Source organism: Micromys minutus (genome assembly GCF_963924665.1).
Source record: "Micromys minutus genome assembly, chromosome: 25".
Lineage (NCBI taxonomy): Eukaryota > Metazoa > Chordata > Mammalia > Rodentia > Muridae > Micromys > Micromys minutus.
This window is the reverse complement of record NC_137960.1, coordinates 1,955,461-1,973,415: the sequence shown is the minus strand read 5'-3', so window position 1 is coordinate 1,973,415 and position 17,955 is coordinate 1,955,461. Positions and strand designations below refer to the sequence as shown.

The following is a 17,955-nucleotide window of genomic DNA, read 5'->3' as shown; positions in this document are numbered from 1 at the left end:
ACCACACCACCAGTTCCTGTGCTTCCCACAAACCCCACCAACATTGATCAGGAAACTTATCAATCTGTGAATAGGAAAACCTACCACTCTTCAACCTTTTATGAACAAAACAACATAAAATGAAGAAAAAGAAAAGAACCTGCTGCTGAAAATGACACAGGGTATTTCCCAAAAATAGCCTCAGTAAACACACGGATGGTTTTGGAAACAAATATCCATCCCTCCTTTTCCTGCCTTTTGCTGAATGGTACTAGAAATCAAATCTCCCATACTGCAGTGCCCTACACTGGCACCACTTATACAATGTGTGCTTAGTCCAAACAGTCATCAGCTCTGTGGTCCCCAATCTGTGAGCTGCTGATCATCAAGGCTACATCCAGTCTCTCTTCCCTGCCCCAGCCTACACTGAGATGCCCGCACAGGAGCTGACAAAATGGTGGGGCCATGACATCTCCTCAGCCTGCAGCCATCACAGGAGCTGTCCATGGTTGGGCACCGCCTTTCCTGCCTCAGCCTACTGCTGTCATGAGGAAGTATTCCCCGTGGTGACACCTTCCATGCCTTAGCCTACAGACTTGGTAAAAAACCACCCCAGGAGCTGTCCCAAAGGTGCTGGCCACAGTGACAGCACCTCCTCCCCAGCCCCCAGAGCAGCTCCACAGAGATGGCGCTGTAGTGTTGTATTTTTCTAAACCTTACTTTTAATATAGGTTCTTAAATGTTTAACCTCCCTTCAAGGTCACTGCCCACCAGAGGTAGTAGAAAAGAAAGGTTATTAGGATGTTTGGGAAGTGGATCTGTTTAGGAATGGTTCTTTGGAGAAAATCCCAAATTTTCAGGAACTCAGCAGTTCTGTTCACAGGTCAGCAGTGACAGCTTGATGGGACATCCCACAGGACAGATGTACACAACCCTACAGTTCCTGATGGTAACCAAGTTTGGATAAACAGTGGAGAACCTTGGAACAAACTGTGGAGAATGGGGGGATTCATAAAATTTATGTTCCCTTTGATACCAAATCCTCTTCCCAGAAGACAAGGGGGTCTACTGTGCAGAGACAATGACCCAAGTCCACACAGACAATCTCAGGACCGGGAATGAAGATCCTTGTAAATCAAACACCCATCTGGAGCTACAATAGCTTCTTCTGTGAATAAACAGGAGTCTGGGTCTAAACCCAAGGGTGAGAAGACAGATCCTGGGGGAAGAGGCAAAGTCTCCTCTTTACAAATGAGAGTCCTGCACTCAGGTTAGGCAGTGTGAGCCGTCCTCTGCAGGAGAACAGAGCCTGGTCTCTGTGGGGTCCTTGTGGGGCTTGTGTAGCCATGGTATACCTGGAAGTGGCTTTTCATCTAGAAGACTCCAGGGTCTGACTCTGAAGAGAAGAGGAAGGGTGGGGGAGAGGACAGAGAGAGTCTGACCTGCGGGTCTCTCCTGTCGTCTGACAGTTTCTGGGTTAGAAAGACAGACACCATGACAAACAGGGCTCTGTCCACAGCACAGGATTCAGGCAAAGTGTCAGTCACCAGGCAGTGAGGTAAGGGGCGGGGAAGCCCAGGACTGGGGATTCCCCATCTCCCCGGTTTCACTTCTGCTCCTAACCTGTGTCAAGTCCTTCCGCCCGGACACTGATGACGCGCCGGCAGGTTTCATTCCTATTGGGTGGTGAGATCCCGGGAAACCAATCAGCATCTCCGCGGGCACTGGTTATAAAGTTCCCCGCAGGTCGCGGGACTCAGACGCGGGTGATCACTGATGGGGGCGATGGCGCCGCGCTCGCTGCTTCTGCTGCTGGCGGCCGCCCTGGCCCCGACCCAGAGCCGCGCGGGTGAGTGCGGGGTCGGGAGGGAAACGGCCTTTGCGGGGAGGGGCGGGGGAGGCACCGGGGAAGCCGAGTCCTCGCGTCGCCCACCTGACCCTCCGCCCTTCTCCACCCGCGTCCCGAGCCCGCGCCCTGCTCCCCTCCCGGCCCGCGCACCCGCCCGGGGTCCCGGGAGGAGGTCGGGGTCTCACCGCGCGCCGCCCCCAGGCTCACACTCGATGCGGTATTTCAAAACCGCCGTGTCCCGGCCCGGCCTCGGGGAGCCCCGGTTCATCTCCGTCGGCTACGTGGACGACACGGAATTCGTGCGCTTCGACAGCGACGCGAAGAATCCGAGATACGAGCCGCGCGCGCGGTGGATGGAGCAGGTGGAGCCGGAGTATTGGGAGGAGCAGACACGGAGAGCCAAGGGCAATGAGCAGATTAACCGAGTGGACCTGAAGACCCTTCTCGGCTACTACAACCAGAGCGAGGGCGGTGAGTGACCCCGGGTCGGAGTTCACGACCCCTCCACGTCCCAACACTCAGGACAGAGACGTCCGGGGTCCCAAGTCCGAGGTTCAAGAGCAGAACCGACCCGGACCAGTTTCCCTTTCGGTTTACCAAAGTTGGTGGGCGGGGCCGTGGTGGGGGCGGGGCCGGGGCGGTGGGCGGGGCTGACCGCGGGGCCCCACAGGCTCTCACACAATCCAGTGGATGTAGGGCTGTGAGTTGGGGTCTGACGGGAGCCTCCTGCGCGGGTATCATCAGATCGCCTACGACGGCCTCGATTACATCGCCCTGAACGAAGACCTGAAAACGTGGACGGCGGCGGACACCGCGGCGCTCATCACCCGACGCAAGTGGGAACAGGCTGGTGAAGCAGATTATTACAAGGCCTACCTGGAGGGCGAGTGCGTGCAGTGGCTCCGCAGATACCTGGAGCTCGGGAAGCAGACGCTGCTGCGCTCAGGTGCTGGGGCCGCGGGCAGCTCCTCCCTCTGCCCTCGGGCTGGGGCTCAGTCCTGGGGAAGAAGAAACCCTCAGCTGGGGTGATGCCCCCGTCTCAGAGAGAAAGAGTGTCCCTGGGTCTCCTGATCCCTCCTCTCAGTGACTGCACTGACTCCCAGGGCTCAGCCTTCTCCCTGCAGAGTTCAAGTCTGTCTCAGGGGGAAGGAGAGTGTTTCCTGACAGAACAGCGGGGGCTCCCTGCTGTCAGCCATGGCCTCTCCCAGGCTGGCTTCTCTCCCCACAGCTGTGTGTGGACACTGACTCCTGTCCTGCTGAGTGTTTTACACCTCAGGACCGGAAGTCTCCTTTCCCTGATAGGAGACATGGGCTGCACTACATAAGACTGGTTTCTCCAGTTTCTAGAACTTTCCAAAGAATACATTCTTGCAGATCCTTCCCTGTCTTTGGGATTTGCATTTCTTCCATGCCCCATTTCTCTCCGTACAGTGGAGAATGGTCACATGAACCCTTTTGGGGTACCGGTGATAATATAAATTGTGGAATTAAAAAATTTTTTAAAAATATTTTCCTCTTATTTTTTACTTTCCTTTTTATTTACTTTTTTTTTGAATGTCTCATTTTGGGTCTACTCAGTTTTTGTCTGAACTGCATTGATCCAGTTTCTCCACGCCCTTGTATTAGCATTGGATTCAGTCTCCCATGAGCCGGGGTTAACTGCTAACCTGGATAATTAGACAAGTTAAATCAGGGTCCTCATTAAAGGAGAGATTCTTGTGAACTTAGATTGTTTCCTGTCAGAACTAAACATCCAGAAGCCTCCTGCTCTTCCTCTGCCCCCACAAGTCACAGTTCTCCCCACAGTGAATCAGGAATTGGACTTTCTGAGTGACAGGATCTTTTACAATCCAGAGCTGGAGTGAGAGGGAAGATCCACACACCCTGTGAGCCCACTGTGTTCCAGTGAGTGCTGCACTGGGTTCCACAGCACATTCCAGGGATCCTGTGTGACACACCTGTACCTTCTCACCCCAGAGTCAGGATCTGAGAGTCATTTTATCTGACTGATAGAGTTCACCACATTTCTGCTACACACTATCTGATGGTTGATCCCTTGGAAAACAATTAATGCTGGTCAGCAAGATGACCACAGTGTTAGACTCTGTGGTGGCAGCCTTCCAGTAGCACATGGCCCTAATTTCTAATTTTAATGTGAACTCAAACATATATTAAATTATTTATTTTCCATTTATCTTCCATTTTGGGCTCCCTGTCTCATGCTATAGAGCATCACATGAGGACGGCCATGTTGATCCACTGACTCATGTGGATTCCCTCTTAGCTTCTGAGTCCCTCAGGAAAATGTGCAGTTCTGTGCTGAGGGACCAGCTGTACCTGCAGGTCACTAGTGTGATAACAGTCGAAGTGTCATTATTGATTTAAATGTGTCTTGTGTAGACCTCAGTTGATCTTATTAACTGTGTGACTTCTTGAATCTTCCACACAGATCCCCCAAAGGCCCATGTGACCCATCACCCCAGATCTGAAGGTGAAGTCACCCTGAGGTGCTGGGCCCTGGGCTTCTACCCTTCTGACATCACCTTGACCTGGCAGTTGAATGGGGAGGACCTGACCCAGGACATGGAGTTTGTAGAGACCAGGCCTTCAGGGGATGGAACCTTCCAGAAGTGGGCATCTGTGGTGGTGCCTTCTGGGAAGGAGCAGAATTACACATGCCATGTGGAACATGAGGGGCTGCCTCAGCCCCTTACCCTGAGATGGGGTAAGGAGGGTGTGGGTGCAGAGCTGGGGTCAGGGAAAGCTAGAACCTTCTGCAGACCCTGAGGTGCTCAGGGCTGAGAGCTGGGGTCTTGACCCTCACCTCCTTTCCTGTACCTGTCCTTCCCAGAGCCTCCTCCATCCACTGACTCTAACATGGTGATCATTGCTGCTCTGATTGTCCTTGGAGCTGTGGCTGCCATTGGAGCTGTGGTGGCTGTTGTGATGAGGAGGAGGAGAAACACAGGTAGGAAAGGGAGGGTCTGAGTTTTCTCTCAGCCTCCTTTACATCAGTGCTCTGCACATTTATGGGAAACACAGCCACACCCCACATCGCTACTGTCTCCAAGTGGGTCTGATGTCAGTTCCGGAAACTTCCTTCTGTTAAGATCTTCCTTGAAGTCTCACAGCTTTTCTTCTCACAGGTGGAAAAGGAGGAAACTAAGCTCCAGCTCCAGGTGAGTGTGGGGGTGAGATTGTCCTGAGGCCAACGGAGTGAAGTTGGAGGTTTTGGGAATTTGGGAATTCATAAAGGCTCCTCCACAGAAATCTTCAGGGGCCTGAGTTTCACCTTTGTAGGAAAACATACATATACACATATACATCCACCTTAATATACACATACATATATGTATAAATTTGTTTTGTTTTACCCTAGGCAGGGACAGCCCCCAGAGCTTTGATGTGTCTCTCGCAGATTGTAAAGGTGACACTGTGGGACCTGAATGGGGAGGGGCAATGTGGACATGATCGGGTTTCAGGAACTCCCAGAATCCCCTGTGAGTGGTGAGTTGTTGGGATGCTGACTTCACACTGATGGTTCGTGACTCTCTTTCTCTAGCATGAAGACAGCTGCCTGCAGGGGACTGAGTGACAGACGCTGTGTTCAGGTCTCTCCTGTGACATCCAGAGCCCTCAGTTTTCTTAGACAACCTTGTCTGATGTTCCCTGTGAGCCTATGGGCTCAGTGTGAAGAAATATGGAGCCTAGTCTGCCCTGCCCACCAGGACCCTGTCCCTGCACTGCCTGTGTTCCCTTCCTCAGCCAACCTTCCTGGTCCTCCAAACACTGGGGACATCTGTATCCTGTGAGCTCCATGCTGCCCTGAGCTGCAGCTCCTCACTTCACACCAGAACAAAACTCTGAATGTGAACGTGATTGTTAACATCTTTGGCTTGAGGGTTGATTGTTAAATTAATGGATAGAGAATAGATCTTTTTGGTGTGTGTGGAGATTTCTGCTTTTTTTTCCAGTGTTGCTTTGCATTGTGGATGTGTATTACAGGAGAGCAAAGTCCTGCTCATAGGCCTGTACCATTTAAATCATCTCATATTTAAAATAATAAAGACACAGGAAGCATCAACTGATGAAAAATTCTGCAGCTCAGCGAGGAAATGTTAATGATCCCACAAACCAGAAAGGAGCTGGTCTGATGTAGTCACAGTAGAGCCTTTCTATTTGAGCTGCCTCAGGCCCATCAGTGCACCACGGCAAAGCAGGGCTGTGTTAGTGATGAGGATCCCGAATATGTATTGGGCAAGACTTTATAGTCAGCAGCTGGTGGGGGGTAAGTGTGCAAGCATCTGATTGGAAGTTTCTTACAGCCTTTAACATAATTGGATGGTGCTGGAAGTCATATCATAACCTTAATTTCTACTTCCCTCTGCATTGGTGATCATTTGGCAGGGGTGGGCTTGTAACCTGGGGGTGCAGGTTTGCTGGGGGTGTAACTTGGGGATGCAGGTCCTCTTTGGAGTTAGCCCAGAGAGTGGAGCTATGTTCAGGTTTTTTTGGAAGATAACCTGGGAACTAATGCTTGGTACCAGCCTGTTTGTTTGCCTGAGTTCAGTTCTCTGGAATGGAGTCTGAATTTAAAAGCTTTGGCCTCGCACAGGCAGCAGCTGGCTGACACTGCCACAGGTGGAACCTAGGCAGGATTCTTGGTTCTCAAGAAGGCAATGCTGGCACCTATCTGACCAGTAAATGCTTTTTCTAATGTCATGGTGGGCACCCCTTGTCTGTGCCAATTCCAGGAATGAAGGAACTTTCCAAAGAAACATTCAAACCCAATTGTCTCCAGGGTGACCATCAATATGGCTCAGGGTGTAAACATTCTTGCCACCAAGCTTGGCTCCCTGAGTTTGATTCATGGAAGCCACATGGTGAATGGAGAGACCTGACTCCTGTAAGTTCTCCTCTGAGCCTCACACAGGCATCACGCACATCCCTACACAAAATTAATAAATCAGTGCAATAAAACTAAAAAGAAACCATGATGGCTTCATGTTGAAGGACACGGAAACACATGTGTAACTTGTGTCCAATTTGCCTTCAGACTTTCCAGAGGGTAAATTTTCCTGTCTCCAAAACATACATTGTGATAAGAAGCTTCCAGAAGGATTGAAGGGAAACCTGTGCAAGGATAATCACAGGATTTTAAATTATTTTACATGTTACATATTTAAACTATCACTGTATGTGTACAGTGTGTGAAGGAGGGCACTCTCCAGCTGTGTGGTGTGTGTTGGGGCAGAGGGAGTCAGAAGACAACATTGGGGATCCAGTTCTCTCTCTCCATGAGGAGTCACCTCACCTTCCTGGCCTGTGTGCCACCGTCCTGATTATGGAGGTGTTGAGAATTGGAACCCAGGGCCTGTGGTGGACAAGGTGGGAATTCTAGTCACCGAGCCACATTTCCAATGTTCAAATCCCGTCAGTAGACAATGGTATTCTCTTATTTCAAAGGCCAGCACTAAAGCTTTTGTCTAGAGATGGAATTAGAGACTACCTGTTAGAGACAGACATGGTGGACTACAAGAAGAGCTTTAGTAATGGAGCCAGCTGGTCTGAGCACCTAATTATGGAGAATCAGGCCTGAAGTGGAAATTTCTGAATTCCTCGCAGACTCAGTTGGGTTGTGTGATGCTTTTCTGTAAACTGTCTTATGAGAGGATGTTTTTGCTTTAGGAGAAACATAGAGTTTTCTGGAATCTGCCTGGAAAGGGGGCATGTGATGTTTTGCTAGAGTTTGAGAGATGTCCCTCTTGATTGAACACATCATATTTGGAAAAGGTATAAATATAACCCAGCAGACTGCTGACGATGCTGTGTGGCATTGGTTCACCTTGCCTTCTTTGCTGCTCTTCCCTGGGCTTTGCCAAGGCTGGTCTTCACTAGTGATGCCCAGACATTGGTCAGCCCTGCCTTCTTTGCTAATAGTTTGTCCTGACTTTGAGGAGAGGAAAGACCAACAAACTTCTGGTGGTGTTCCAGCAGCTTCTTCCTGCTCCTGCAGACTGAGGCCAATTGGTAGAGCCTCAGAGTTGCTTCTGGACTGAAAGGCCATTGCTCACAATTGTGTGATCTCATTGCTGATATCCGAACAACACAGAAAGCTCCCCAAAGGACTATTTCTATACAGGTGCACATCTTCCTTTGCTGTATTAACCCTTTCTTTCTATTACCTCTGGTGGTTGGTGGGATTGAAGTGAGATTAATACATTTAAGTAAATTTATTAAAGTACTTTTGGGCAAATATAAACCTACACAGGGCATCAGGACTGTTCTCTGTGTGGGTTATGTGACCAGTGCTGCATTGGTGCTGGAGGACATCCGATGTTGGATAGACTGAGCACTGTGGGAACAGATGGGAATCTCATTCCCTTGGATTCTGTGACCCTGAGGAACCCAGGGCTTCTCCCACCCAAACCTCTGCAGGGTAGTTAGGAGGCTCAGGCCTGAGTGAGGCCAAATGCTGCAGAAAAAAGAATCTCACAGAGCCAAAGCATGAAATAAAAATTGTGTCAATTCCGAGTAAACTATGGATCTGAAGAGATTGTTCAGAGGTAAAGGATGCTTACTGCTGTCCCAGAGGACCTGTGTTCAGTGGCCAGCTCTCACCCACGTGTAACTCCATCTCAGAGGGGATAGGGCGCCCTCTTCTGGCTGCCTGTGATACTCCATGCATGTGGAGCACAGACTTGTGGAGACAAAATACCCATATACATAAACAATTTTTTAAAAGAATGAAAAAGAAATGGAGGTAAATAAGATTTCTATAGAGAAAGAGATTCTTGTACAATATTGGGGGTCATTCCAGCAGTAGGAACACCCCCAAACTCTAGTGCAGGTCTTTGGGATCCTCTGCACTTGATGTACACACTGGTCTTAGGGATTCAGCAACAGAAGGAAAAATCGACACAAGTCCCCAGAGTGGCCCTGATGCTACTGCTCTATGAAGACTGTGTGTTCATTTGTGCTGTTTGTGTTGATATGTCTTGGCATAGCTCAGGTTGATCTTGAATTATTATTATTTTTCAAGATTTATTTATTATATACTCTATTCTGCCTTCATATGTTCCGTCTGCATAAATCGACCAGAAGAGGGCGCCAGATCTCAGATGGTTGTGCGCCACAACATGATTTCAGAGAATTCAACTCAGGACCTAAAGAAAAGCAGTTAGTGTTCTCAACCTATGAGTCATCTCTTCAATCCTGACCTTGAATTCTTGATCCTCCTGCCTCACCTCAGCATGCTAGAGCCGGGATCACATGTGTGGTGTTCTGTGATGTGTCTGTGTGTGTCTATGTCACAGTGACTGGAGAGTGTGGTGTCCAGTAACAATCCGGGAAGAACCCTGAGGTGCAATCTCACTCAGAAGTTGTGTTTCAGCCCGAAGATCATAAGGACCCGTGAAAACCGCAGAACAGAGGATTTAGGGCTGAAGGGAAAATCCCTGGCTGCTTCTGCATGAAGAGGGCAGAGGAGAAACTCCCTGCCTTCCCCAGCATTCACAGCTCACAGCCCCTTAGGTGATCCTGAACCTGACCTGCTCCTACTCCTGTGTCCTGCTGCCCCCTGGCGGCTGTGAGCGGCATCGCAACTCGCAAGGGTCCTGAGGACAGACTGGGCTGTGTCAAATGTCCCTCCAGACTGCAGACTGCAGAGTCCAGGAACTGCTGGCCGGTTTCGCGTGTCCCGGTAACTGTCTGGGTCACTCTGAAGAAGGGCCACACTAAGGAACCGGGAATAACCTGCACAGCCCCCACATCGAAGCGTTAGTTTTTATTTTGTTGATTCTGTTGTATCCAGAGTCATAGGCATCCCGTATTCAATCCAGTTGCTTACTCAAGTCTGCCGTTCCTTTTATATACGATGTAGTCAATGTGAGGTAAAGTAGAAAAAAAACTGCAGCTGAAACCCATGTGGGGCTTGGCCCAAGAAAAGCCTCAGTAAACAATTTGTTTGCTTTTTGAAGCAAAGTATCCATCCCTCTTTTTCCTGCCTTTTGCTCTACTCTACTGGAAATGAAAGCTCCCATTCTCCAATGCCCTGGTAGAGACCATTGTAAAGTTGTGTGTGTGTGAGTTTACAACAGTAACCAGTTCTCTTAACTGACTGCATTCCGTACTCCCAGGTTTCAGCCCAGTGTCTTAAAACATTTCTCCCCACCATTCCTCCCTCAGTCCCCAACAGTCTTCTTAATCACTCCCTTCTCCCAGTGTTCCCAGTACCAACAGCTGCAAACTGTAACCTGTATTTTCTAAGCAGCACACTGCAGAACCTTCAGAGGAGCTGCAGGCCCCTCCTCAGCCCCAGCTTTAAGATGCTTCCACAGACACTGTCAGAATTGGTGGCTCCTGAAAAAATGTCTGCACCAAGGCAACACATCAGCCTGAAGCCATCACAGTCGTTGTCCATGGTGTCTCATCTTCTTTCCCCTAAGCAGGAGCTGCCCCTCAGGAGCAGGACATGGTGGGTCAGCTCCTCTCCAGTCTCTCCCAGAAGCTTTACTAAGATGTCACCTCAGCAAAAGCCATCTCTGGCCAAGAAAGATTTTTCACTCAGGAGCCTGATGCAAGGGGGGGGGGCAGACAAAAAATTTTACCAATCTCTGTGCAAATCCAAAACCACACTACCAGTTTCTGTGCTTCCCACAAACCCAACCAACATTGATCAGGAAACTTATCAATCTGTGAATAGGAAAACCTACCACTCTTCAACCTTTTATAAACAAAACAACATAAAATGAAGAAAAAGAAAAGAACCTGCTGCTGAAAATGACACAGGGTATTTCCCAAAAACAGCCTCAGTAAACACAGGGATGGTTTTGGAAACAAAGTATCCATCCCTCCTTTTCCTGCCTTTTGCTGAATGGTACTAGAAATCAAATCTCCCATACTGCAGAGCCCTACACTAGGCACCACTTATACAATGTGTGCTTTATGTCCAAACAGTCATCAGCTCTGTGGTCCCCAATCTGTGAGCTGCTGATCATCAAAGCCACAGCCAGTCTCTCCTCCCTGCCCCAGCCTACACTGAGAAGCCCGCACAGGAGCTGACAAAATGGTGGGGCCATGACATCTCCTCAGCCTGCAGCCATCACAGGAGCTGTCTATGGTTGGGCACCGCCTTTCCTGATCAGCCAACTGCAGTCATGAGGAAGTATTCCCCTTGGTGACACCTTCCATGCCTTAGCCTACAGACTTGGTAAAATACCACCCCAGGAGCTGTCCCAAAGGTGCTGGCCACAGTGACAGCACCTCGTCCCCAGCCCCCAGAGCAGCTCCACAGAGATGGCGCTGTAGTGTTGTATTTTTCTAAACCTTACTTTTAATATAGGTTCTTAAATGTTTAACCTCCCTTCAAGGTCACTGCCCACCAGAGTTAGTAGAGAAGAAAGGTTATTAGGATGTTTGGGAAGTGGATCTGTTTAGGAATTGTTCTTTGGAGAAAATCCCACACTTTCAGGAACTCAGCAGTTCTGTTCACAGGTCAGCAGCGGCAGCTTGATTGGCTCCCGATGACTCCGTGGATACACCTGCACTCCAGGTCATCGGTGTTGGGACAGGAGCAGGAACAGGTCAGCTGAATCAGCATGAGTCAGCAGAGGGATTAGGACCAGCAGACACACTAGAGGTTCTTTGCCATGCCTCTCTCATGGAAGTGAAGATCAGTGAAGACACAAGACCAAGAAGCATTGCAAAGCAAGCTATGCAAGCAAGCCCAGCCTCCTGTCTCTGTCCACTGCGTCCTATTTATACTCCCTGCAAACATCACAGGTCTCCATGGGTCCTGCCTCACCACGTGTCCTGCCTCAGCATGTGAGTCTGTCTTAGAAAAACTCCACACAAGTCTGTATCATCCACAGATTGATGTCACTCTGCCATTTAGCCTGAGTCTACAGAGGCAGCAAGGAGCCCCCAGCACACATGTAGTTCACAATGCTTGTCTCTCTATGGAGGGCCAAAAAACAGAGTTCCACAAAACAATTTAAGGTGAACCAATACCTGTGTGTCTTCATCAAATAACCCTTGATCATAAGTCCTTTCATAGGCTTGCTTTAACAGAACATCCTTCTACTGTGTTTGCTCCAGGAAAACATTCCTTCACATGTTGTCACAACAAAACACCATAGAACACAACTGACTTTCTAAAGATACCTGAAGTTTTAACTTCACGTCACCTCAGAAAGGCTGGTGACATCTGGGAAGAGCTATCCACCGTCACCCATGGAGGCTTCCTCTTGGGGCTATGTGGTTCCTGAGGTCCTGTGTCTCTGATGCCGTTCCACTGGGATACCTTCTCCCTCAGACCTATGTGATTCCTCGGCTTCTGACTCCTGGGACATTCTCCATCTGAGCAGAAACACTTACATTTTGGTGTAGTGACTAGAACAGGCTCTTCTGGTGCCTGTGCTTCCTAAAGCCGACACGTGGAGGAATGTTTCACCACAGCAGACACAGGTGAGAGGATGTTTTCCTAAACCAAGCATGTGAAAGGACCCATGATGTTAATTAAGAAGGAATATAAATGTGACCCAACAGATAGTGGAAGAAGCAGATACTGGTACCTGGCCGTTTCTTACTGGTCATCGTTTGCCTGCAGATCTTTTGCTGAAAACTGCTCGATGTAGCTGTTCCCCCTCAACCCCCGAGACACTCCTTCTTCACCATTCTCATGACTGTTGTTACCCTGCTGACCTCCATGGCTAGCCGCACCCCTCCTGATACTTGTTTAATGTCAGGGAAGCCTCCTCGAAGGAACCAGGGAGTCTACTGTGCAGAGACAATGACCCAAGTCCACACAGACAATCTCAGGACCGGGAATGAAGATCCTTGTAAATCAAACACCCATCTGGAGCTACAGAAGCTTCTTCTGTGAATAAACAGGAGTCTGGGTCTAAGCCCAAGGGTGAGAAGACAGATCCTGGGGGAAGAGGCAAAGTCTCCTCTTTACAGATGAGAGTCCTGCACTCAGGCTTGGCAGTGTGAACCGCGCTCTGCAGGTGAACAGAGCCTGGTCTCTGTGGGGTCCTTGTGGGGCTTGTGTAGTCATGGTATACCCGGAAGTTGCTTTTCTTCTAGAAGTTTCCAGGGTCTGACTCTGAAGAGAAGAAGGAAGAGGAAGGGTGGAGGAGAGGACAGAGTCTGGCCTGCGGGTCTCTCCTGTCGTCTGACAGTTTCTGGGTTAGAAAGACAGACACCATGACAAACAGCGCTCTGTCCACAGCACAGGATTCATGCAAAGTCTCAGTCCCCAGGCAGTGAGGTCAGGTGTGGGGAAGCCCAGGGCTGGGGATTCCCCATCTCCCCAGTTTCACTTCTGCTCCTAACCTGTGTCAGATCCTTCTGCCCGGACACTGATGACGCGGCGGCGCATCTCATTCCTATTGGGTGGTGATATCCCGGGAAACCAATCAGCATCTCCGCTGGCACAAACTATAAAGTCCCCCCCAACCCCCCGCAGCTAGCGGGACTCAGACGCGGGTGATCACCGATGGGGGCGATGGTGCTGCGCACGCTGCTCCTGCTGCTGGCAGCCGCCCTGGCCCCGACCCAGACCCGCGCGGGTGAGTGCGGGGTCAGGAGGGAAACGGCCTCTGCGGGGAGGGGCGGGGGCGGCACCGGGGAAGCCTTGTCCCCGCGTCACCACCTGACCCTCCGCCCTTCTCCACCCGCGTCCCGAACCCGCGCCCTGCTCCCCTCCCGGCCCGCGCACCCGCCCGGAGTCCCGGGAGGAGGTCGGGGTCTCACCGCGCGCCGCCCCCAGGCTCACACTCGATGCGGTATTTCCACACCGTCGTGTCCCGGCCCGGCCTCAGGGAGCCCCGATACATTGCTGTCGGCTACGTGGACGACACGGAGTTCGTGCGCTTCGACAGCGACGCGGAGAATCCGAGGATGGAGCCGCGCGCGCGGTGGATGGAGCAGGAGGGGCCAGAGTATTGGGAGCGGAACACACAGAAAGCCAAGGGCAATGAGCAGAGTTTCCGAGGGAACCTGAGGACCCTGCTCCGCTACTACAACCAGAGCGAGGGCGGTGAGTGACCCCGGGTCGGAGGTCACGACCCCTCCACGTCCCAACACTCAGGACAGAGACGTCCGGTGTCCCAAGTCCGAGTTTCAAGAGCAGAACTGACCCGGACCGGTTTCCCTTTCGGTTTACCAAAGTTGGTGGGCGGGGCCGGGCCATGGCGGGTGGGCGTGGCCGTGGCGGGTGGGCGGGATCGTGGCGGAGGCGGGGCTGACCGCGGGGTCCCGCAGGCTCTCACACAATCCAGCAGATGTATGGCTGCGACCTGGGGTCGGACGGGCGTTTCCTCCGCGGGTATAATCAGCACGCCTACGACGGCCTCGATTACATCGCCCTGAACGGAGACCTGAAAACGTGGACGGCGGCGGACACGGCGGCGCTCATCACCCGACGCAAGTGGGAACAGGCTGGTGATGCAGATTATTACAAGGCCCAACTGGAGGGCGAGTGCGTGCAGTGGCTCCGCAGATACCTGGAGCTCGGGAAGGAGACGCTGCTGCGCTCAGGTGCTGGGGCCGCGGGCAGCTCCTCCCTCTGCCCTCGGGCTGGGGCTCAGTCCTGGGGAAGAAGAAACCCTCAGCTGGGGTGATGCCCCTGTCTCAGAGGGAAAGAGTGTCCCTGGGTCTCCTGATCCCTCCTCTCAGTGACTGCACTGACTCCCAGGGCTCAGCCTTCTCCCTGCAGAGTTCAAGTCTGTCTCAGGGGGAAGGAGAGAGTTTCCTGACAGAACAGTGAGGGCTCCCTGCTGTCAGCCATGGCCTCTCCCAGGTTGGCTTCTCTCCTCACAGCTGTGTGTGGACACTGACTCCTGTCCTGCTGAGTGTGTTACACCTCAGGACCGGAAGTCTCCTTTCTCTGATAGGAGACATGGGCTGCACTACATAAGACTGGTTTCTCCAGTTTCTAGAACTTTCCAAAGAATACATTCTTGCAGATCCTTCTCTGATCCTTTTGGGGATTGCATTTCTTCCATGCACCATTTCTCTCCGTACAGTGGAGAATGGTCACATGAACCCTTTTGGGGTACCGGTGATAATATAAATTGTGGAATTAAAAATTTTTTTAAAATTTTTTGCTCTTATTTTTTACTTTCCTTTTTATTTACTTTTTTTTAATGTCTCATTTTGGGTTTACTCAGTATTTGTCTGAACTGCATTTATCCAGTTTGTCCCCGCCCTTGTATTAGCATTGGTATCAGTCTCCCATGTGCCAGGGTTAACTGCTAACCTGGAAAATTAGACAAGTTCAATCAGGGTTCTCATTAAAGAAGAGATTCTTGTGAACTTAGATTGTTTCCTGTCAGAACTAAACATCCAGAAGCCTCCTGCTCTTCCTCTGCCCCCACAAGTCACAGTTCTCCCCACAGCGAATCAGGAATTGGACTTTCTGAGTGACAGGGTCTTTTACAATCCAGGGCTGGAGTGAGAGGGAGGATCCACACACCCTGTGAGCCCACTGTGTTCCAGTGAGTGCTGCACTGGCTTCCACAGCACACTCCAGGGATCCTGTGTGACACACCTGTACCTTCTCACTCCAGAGTCAGGATCTGGGAGTCATTTTCTCTGGCTGAGTGTCAGAGTTCACCACATTTCTACTACACACTTTCTGATGGTTGATCACTTGGACCAACAGTTAATGCCGATCAGCAAAATGACCACAGTGTTAGACTCTCAGTGGTGGCACCTTCCAGCAGCACATGGCCCTATTTTGTAATTTTAATATAAACTCAAACATATTAAATTATTTATTTTCCATTCATCTTCCATTTGGGCTCCCTGTCTCATGCTATAGAGCATCACATGAGGATGGCCATGTTGATCCACTGGCTCCTGTGGATTCCCTCTTAGCTTCTGAGTCCCTCAGGAAAATGTGCAGTTCTGTGCTGAGGGACCAGCTGTACCTGCAGGTCACTAGTGTGATGACAGTCGAAGTGTCATCGTTGATTTAACCTGTGTCTTGTGTAGATCTCAGTTGATCTTATTAACTGTGTGACTTCTTGAATCTTCCACACAGATCCCCCAAAGGCCCATGTGACCCATCACCCCAGATCTGAGGCTGAAGTCACACTGAGGTGCTGGGCCCTGGGCTTCTACCCTGCTGACATCACCCTGACCTGGCAGTTGAATGGGGAGGACCTGACCCAGGACATGGAGCTTGTGGAGACCAGGCCCTCAGGGGATGGAACCTTCCAGAAGTGGGCATCTGTGGTGGTGCCTTCTGGGAAGGAACAGAGATACACATGCCATGTGGAACATGAGGGGCTGCCTCAGCCCCTCACCCTGAGATGGGGTAAGGAGGCTGTATGTGCAGAGCTGGGGTCAGGAAAAGCTAGAACCTTCTGCAGACCCTGAGCTTGTCAGGACTGAGATCTGTGGTCATGACCCTCACCTTCCTTTCCTGTACCTGTTCTTCCCAGAGCCTCCTCCATCCACTGACTCTAACATGGTAATCATTGCTGCTCTGGTTGTCCTTGGAGCTGTGGCCACCATTGGAGCTGTGGTGGCTGTTGTGATGAAGAGGAGGAGAAAAACAGGTAGGAAAGGGAGGGTCTGAGTTTTCTCTCAGCCTCCTTTAGAAGAGTGCTCTGCTCATTTATGGGAAACACAGCCACACCCACATCACTACTGTCTCCAAGTGGGTCTGATGTCAGTTCTGGAAACTTCCCAGTGTCTAGATCTTCCTTGAAGTCTCACAGCTTTTCTTCTCACAGGTGGAAGAGGAGGAGACTACACTCCAGCCCCAGGTGAGTGTGGGGGTGAGATTGTCCTGAGGCCAACGGAGTGAGGTTGGAGGTTATAAAGTCTCCTCCACTGAAATCTTCAGGGGCCTGAGTTTCACCTTTGTAGGAATACATACATATACACAGATACATCCACATTAATATACACATACATATATGTATAAATTTGTTTTGTTTTACCATAGGCAGGGACAGCCCCCAGAGCTCTGATGTGTCTCTCCCAGATTATAAAGGTGACACTGTGGGACCTGAATGGGGAGGGGAAATGTGGACATGATTGGGTTTCAGGATCTCCCAGATTCCCCTGTGAGTGGTAAGTTGTTGGGATGCTGACTTCACACTGATGGTTCGTGACTCTTTCTTTAGCATGAAGACAGCTGCCTGCAGGGGACATAGTGACAGACGCTGTGTTCAGGTCTCTCCTGTGACATCCAGAGCCCTCAGTTTTCTTAGACAACCTTGTCTGATGTTCCCTGTGAGCCTATGGGCTCAGTGTGAAGAAATATGGAGCCTAGTCTGCCCTGCCCACCAGGACCCTGTCCCTGCACTGCCTGTGTTCCCTTCCTCAGCCAACCTTCCTGGTCCTCCAAACACTGGGGACATCTGTATCCTGTGAGCTCCATGCTGCCATGAGCTGCAGCTCCTCACTTCACACCAGAACAAAACTCTGAATGTGAACTTGATTGTTAACATCTTTGGCCTGAGGGTTGATTGATTGTTAAATTAATGGATTAAGAATAGATTTTTTTTTTGGTGTGTGTGGTGATTTCTGCTTTTTTTCAGTGTTGCTGCTCTGCATTGTGGATGGCTCTGTATTACAGGAGAGAAAAGTCCTGCTCATAGGCCTGTGACCATTTAAATCATCTCATATTTAAAGGAATAAAGACACAGGGTCAGAAACTGAGGAAAAATCTGCAGCTCAGCGAGGAAACTCTATTTCCTTAACTATATCTGAGATATCTATTCATAAACGTGAAACTACAACTCAACTGGCAGCTCTTTAGAAATCCTTTCTCTGTGTCAGTCTTCTGAGCTAGTCTGCGTATCTCTTGTCCTCCTCCAAATATTAGATGGCTCCTCAGCTCTCTTTCCTAGATTTCTGTTTTACCTGTGTCCTGTGAGATGCTTCTCTGTGGTTCCTGCAAGGGCTGAGAGGAACTGCCATCACTTACCTGGAGCCCCTTCCATAGAGTCTCTTTAAAGATGAGGAGGGAGAGGGAGAAAGAGAGAGTGCTCTGTCCAAGGTCCAATTGTTTATAAGGAAGTCCAGCTCCGACTATACACCCTAGGCAGGCTGAACCATGACACTGTTATGGGGTTTTTCTGTTCAGGGATTGGTGGCTTTTTTCA

At 50.4% G+C, this 17,955-nt stretch overlaps 1 protein-coding gene and 1 pseudogene across 2 annotated transcripts; both read left to right on the top strand.

Annotated features, from left to right (window-relative positions):
* The first annotated feature begins 1,638 nt into the window (after positions 1–1,638).
* Positions 1,639–4,775, top strand: LOC308437037 (H-2 class I histocompatibility antigen, Q10 alpha chain-like; annotated as a pseudogene). The gene is made up of 5 exons (XR_013975674.1): positions 1,639–1,828; positions 2,030–2,299; positions 2,499–2,774; positions 4,278–4,553; positions 4,680–4,775. The product of XR_013975674.1 is annotated as an H-2 class I histocompatibility antigen, Q10 alpha chain-like (transcript).
* An 8,553-nt stretch (positions 4,776–13,328) lies between these two features.
* Positions 13,329–17,187, top strand: LOC308437023 (H-2 class I histocompatibility antigen, D-K alpha chain-like; the record flags this gene model as incomplete). Its single annotated transcript, XM_080938067.1, has 8 exons — positions 13,329–13,401; positions 13,602–13,871; positions 14,096–14,371; positions 15,879–16,154; positions 16,282–16,398; positions 16,576–16,608; positions 16,791–16,838; positions 16,972–17,187. The coding sequence occupies 8 exons, from the start codon at positions 13,329–13,331 to the stop codon at positions 16,974–16,976; spliced, it is 1,098 nt and encodes a 365-aa protein (XP_080794193.1). The 3' UTR covers positions 16,977–17,187.
* Positions 17,188–17,955: the final 768 nt, after the last annotated feature.